This window comes from Acanthisitta chloris, unplaced genomic scaffold (genome assembly GCF_000695815.1).
Source record: "Acanthisitta chloris isolate BGI_N310 unplaced genomic scaffold, ASM69581v1 scaffold13206, whole genome shotgun sequence".
Taxonomy (NCBI): Eukaryota; Metazoa; Chordata; class Aves; order Passeriformes; family Acanthisittidae; genus Acanthisitta; species Acanthisitta chloris.
The window spans coordinates 41,645-46,881 of NW_008677691.1; the positions used below are offsets into that span (position 1 = coordinate 41,645).

Here is a 5,237-nt window from a genome sequence, read left to right on the forward strand (position 1 = left end):
CACACACAGGCACATCCAACCAGATTCTGGAGGCTCACAGAAGACACTGAGCTGCTGTTCTGAACAGGATACCAACCCAGCAGAGAGGCTCTGTCTGCTCTCCTGATACACTCCCTCTTTCCCTTGCTGGATACTAGCAAACCAAACAGCCTCTACCAAACTGCCAACACCTTAAAGAAAACCTAAAACACACCTGGTTGATAAGTCAAGAGAGAAAGGGCTAAGGCATCTAATGCCCTTGTAGCACTGTGAGAACAACCTGTCCTGCTACTCAGACAGCTCAGAACAGCAGAGTCCTTACATCTCATCTGTATCTAGTTGTCCAGAGAGACTGTGCTGCCTCCACCCTGGAGATGGAGAGTCTGACAGTCCTGGGCAATCTGCTCTAGCTGATGCTACTCAGAGCAGGGTTGGACTAGATCCCTTCCAACCTCAACTCCTGCACAGTTCTAAGGTTCACTGGATGTACAAGCCATGTGAGAACATCTTAACTACATCCCATTACAGAAAACTAAGCTGAAGGAATTAGTCAAAGTTAAGAGTGCATGTTGCACATAACTTTTTAGTATTTGGCAAAGCTCCAGAATTACAACTCCTCAGTTACTCAGTTTTGTACAGTTAGGCAAGAAATGTAGCACACTCATTTTTCTCCTCCACCATATACAAAACAACCACCTACATGTTCCCTGCAGTGACTGAAGGTATCACCAATATTGTTCTGTGAAGTACTTTCCTGCTCCTACTACTGTACAAGCAACACTGCAGTGAGTGTTAGGTACTGAAAAGATAAAACTCAGTTTACAAAAAAATCAACACCTATAGTCAAGTTTTAATTTGCAACCCTTGTACCAGCTAACCAGGGAAAATGGCACAAGTGAAATGAAAAACACAGTATTAAAACCCAGTGCCCAATCACTAATATTTTAAGCACTAGAATGAAAAATCATCGCATAATTGGAACCTACCTTTCTGCAATAACTTGATCTCTCCATTTTCTTTCTTGATTTCATTCATTATTTTGTGCTTCTTCTTCTCCTTCTGCTTCTTTTCCCTTTCTTTAATTTTGTCTTTGATTTGAGCTGAAATGCAAATATTTCACAATTAAAAAGGCACAGAAAAGTAATTGTCACGTGTGTTTTTCATATTTCTCTTATGTAAGCTCTATTAAGAGGATGAAAGGAGGAGTTACAAGGAAATCCCAGTACTTATAACAAGAAAAGCTAATATTTATCTGTTGCATAATCCATCATAAGCTTATTTAACTCAGATAAGTCTTGTTTCTGTTATGTTAGAACTGTATGCAACAACTCATCAAGTTAACTGTATACAGTTAACAATGTCTGCTTACCCCTATACCTTCTGCTCTTCTTTGCATCTGCACTTGGCTCATCTCTTGCAACTCAGATGCATTAGAGAAGAACTGGGGTAAAAAAAAAGGTACAGTTTGTGCCTTCCTGGGTACACATCTGCACTGGAAACCTCACAGAACTATCTACACACACTGTGAACTTAAAGGCCTCTGTAGGTGGCTAGGAACAATAACTGAAAGATCTTTTACTCTAAGTTCACAGGCTACACTAACACATTAATAGCAGCTATATGTAATTAATAACCCATGGAACATGCTGTGTTTGCACAGCAGATGTAACTCACTGCTTCCCCTGCTTACCTACAGTCAGCAAGAGCTTACCTGAGCAGTCTCATTATTCATTTACTTTCCTGTCAAGTCACTCCAGGTTTTAAACCCCTGACATTCCAAAGCAGAGCCTTTGGGCATGCTTTCTGCATCTAAAACACCAAGCCCAGAGGAATTCGTGTTTCGAGGAGTAATCTTTCCGAGCCAGTTTAGACTCACTCAGGAGGCCAAGCCTTTGGAGAAGTCAGATTTTACCAGGCTCAGAGGCTCTGCAGCCAGCACTTCATGCCGAGTGCCTTGGCCTGTAGCCAGTACCTGCTCCAGGAGCTTTTTAACCTCCGCAGGGGAAGAGGAAATCTGATTTCGAGCTTCTACATAATGCTATGCTTCAGAATGCTTTCTCAGTAATACAGCTGAGACAATCCTGATGTTTTATTCATGGTACTTGCATTAGAAACCCCATGTGGAAGCAAAGAGAAATCCAATTACTTTTCCTTAAGCATTCACATAAAACAGAAGCAGCAGGTACCTTCACTATTAACAAACCAGAAATGTTCCTCAGAACCAAACCAAAGAAAAACCCTCATTTCCAGAAGGCAATAAATACAGAGTGGCCCCTAAACTACTTGTGAAGCATGTTAATAAAGGTGCAAAGTGTTGACAGCAATCCACATAAATGAATGCTCTAACAGTGACTCCACAGAATCCATATCTGTCCTCTTAGGAGTCTTCTAATAAGGCTACAGAAGTTGAACCCTCACAGTCATTAGGGTGAAGCAAAGTGTATTTTCGGGAGAGTCTAAGGAGGTAAATAAAATCCAAAAGGGATGGCAATTGAGCTGTGTCTGTTGTCAACCCACAGGTCAAGACAAGCAGCAGGGAGAGAACAGAAACTGTGCTGGCATAAAAATAATAAGGAATAAGGTAGCTGTGCTTAAAGCTGTTTGGCTGTCTTAGCTGTAAGTGACTGAAACAGGCACGTCCCACCGCTCAATGAGAAGGGATGACAGCAGATTTGTGTGTACAGCAGACCATGGAAACCAAACAAGTTTTCCTAAGCAACACAAACCTTTCTAGGAATAGGTTAAGTAAACAGGTTAAGAAATCTCTCTCACCATCCCGTTTCTCCCGCTAAAGGAATCCCTAGATGGTAAATCCCCTGCAACCCAAGGCTGTGAAGTCAGACGTGAATTATTTGAGTACCACTCAAAGCAGACACTCACTCAGCAAGTCGGCAGTAACACCAGGCTTGATTCAGAACCTGTGCTCAGTGTTTAGCTCAGCCAGGATTGCAATGATCATGGTAAAACAGATTTTATCTCAAGGTTTTCTTCCCATTAAGAGGCACACTTGACTTCTGCTACCACTTACAAATCAAAAGGAGACTGAAGAGCACACACAAAGGCTGAGCCTTGCTGGAAAAGGACGAAAGAAAGACTGAAAGAATCCTTTTCTGCCAGCTCATGAATAGCATCACAGGCCAATGAATCTTCCACTTTTGTCAGAAGCAACACATAAGGGCAGAGAAAGAGCCAAAACCTTTTAAAGAGCCTCTAGTTTATTTTCACATCTAGAAAGCAATTAGCAGAGTCAATGGTGAAACCTTCCAGACAAAAGAAACAATGGAAGTGTCCTGTGACCTCCTCCAGCACAGCCACAAGCAAATGATACCTGAAGCCATTGCAAACACAATGTAAATGCAGCTGAGGAAGGCTTGGAGCAAATTCAACTGTTTCCCTTTTGGAAATCACAGCACTGTTAACAAAACCAGCGCACAGCCCGAGGCAAGTGAAGAACAGTTGAGAATCCCACTTGGAATGTACAAGTTCCCAGTTTTCCTCCCACAAAGCTCACAGAATAGATAAGCAATAGTTCTATTCTTGTAGCAATCCACGTAGTCGTTCTCGAAAAAAACACCATCACAAATACAAAAATAAAGAAAAACCAAAATGTCCCAGAGCAGTAGCTCACTGAGTGTCTTCCCTAAGACAAGGTATAAATTCTCTCCATTCTTCACAAAAATGCTGCTTTAAAGTTGATGTCTCCAACATTAAGCAATTTACAACCTACATGTCGCAGAACAAACCACCAGGAAGTGAGGTTGGCAAGGGAAAACCAGAAAAACTTGTTCTGTTGAAGTTATGAAAACCTGGAATGCTTTTGAACAGCTTTTATGAGGTTTACCAGTAGGAGCTACTACTGGTCTCCATTTCATTTGTAGAGCAACATGATCACCAAACAGTAAGAGGTAGAGATGTTTATGCTAATCCTTCCATGTCCATAAAATATTCTCCAATTAATTTCACCAATACTGCTCCTAAGAAATAAAAATTAAAAAAGGCTTCCTGAGCTGCTGAGAGAACAGGATGAAGTGAGTCCCCAGGGAAATAATGTAACCCAAATGGTCAGGAGCAGGACAAGAGAGCATCAAGTACCAACAGCTGTTACCTCCCAATGTCACAGCTCTGCAACTGCCACAGCTCAGTTTTCACAAAGATGCAGAACTGAAGCTTCAAGAAAAGCCATTAACAAATTCAAATTCCATATGCTAATGCGAAGATAATTTGAGTTCAAAGGAAGGTGAAGGGGCCAGTGGCTCAAACACTGAAGAACAGTTTTAATACAAGTCTCCATTCTAAAAACACAACGCACATAGATGTACCAGCGACCAGAAGCTAAAGCCTGACATCCTTCGTCCATTACCCTTTGTGTTTGTTTGTTTTTTAAACACAAGCACAAGTTAGTCACAGGAACAACTTCATATTTGTGGTCCGTGACTGGAACTTTTCCCACTGCATGTGTCTTGCAGGAAATTGCAAATTCATTTATAACAGCCCTTTCCAAATTCAACAGCTTTACACAATGTTTTAGGTGAAGCCAACTCAGAATATTTACATTTCAGTAACTACTTTTCCACTTCAGGAGACATGAAAAAGCAGCATTTCAGCAATACAAGCTTCAGTTTCACTTCAGCTGAGCTATTTGCTCTCTCCCTTTTGAAAAAGTTGTTCTGATAAGGGATAATCAGTCAGGTCCTGGGTATGAGAACTGTCTAACATTTCAACCGTTGTGGGAGGGGTGGAGTTGTGGATGACTGTTTTTATTATTGGATCAAAACAGACACAAAAAGATCCTGTTATGTCTGCTCTACTCTAAAACAGGAAAAAACACTAAATCTTAAAAGTTCATGATACCTTCAATGAGAGCACAAGTCCATGATGCCATGACTGACACCCGAGTGACAGTAAAGATTATTTAATAGCCATATAAGACACCAACAAAAAAATGCAATGAAACAAGTCTGGGAAAATCCCAGTTCCTCTACTACTCTCGATGTTTTATCAACACATCAATCATACCAAAACCCTTAAAGCCATCCAAGGCCTAGCTCTACTAGCACTAGCTCTCACCCTGGTCAGAACTCAGCTGGATGACTGATGTCTCCAATTCTACTCACTGTGCAGTACTGAGAAACCAATGGTCATTTCTCACTCCCATTTCAACAGCCCAAAGCTCACCCCAGCTGCAAGAGCTTCCTACTGACACCCAGCACCCAAAGCCATCAGTGGTCCTCAAAATATTACCTTATTGCTCATCTGAT

At 41.4% G+C, this 5,237-nt stretch overlaps 1 protein-coding gene across 1 annotated transcript in view; it reads right to left on the minus strand.

Annotated features, from left to right (window-relative positions):
- The window catches only part of RSBN1L (round spermatid basic protein 1-like), a gene marked incomplete at its 5' end in the record, with an annotated part of 29,467 nt that extends 28,396 nt beyond the window's left edge, over positions 1–1,071 (minus strand). Inside the window, one exon of the mRNA XM_009076614.1 lies at positions 966–1,071. Coding sequence (XP_009074862.1) covers positions 966–1,071 — 106 coding nt within the window. The remainder of the gene's footprint in view (positions 1–965) is intronic.
- Positions 1,072–5,237: the final 4,166 nt, after the last annotated feature.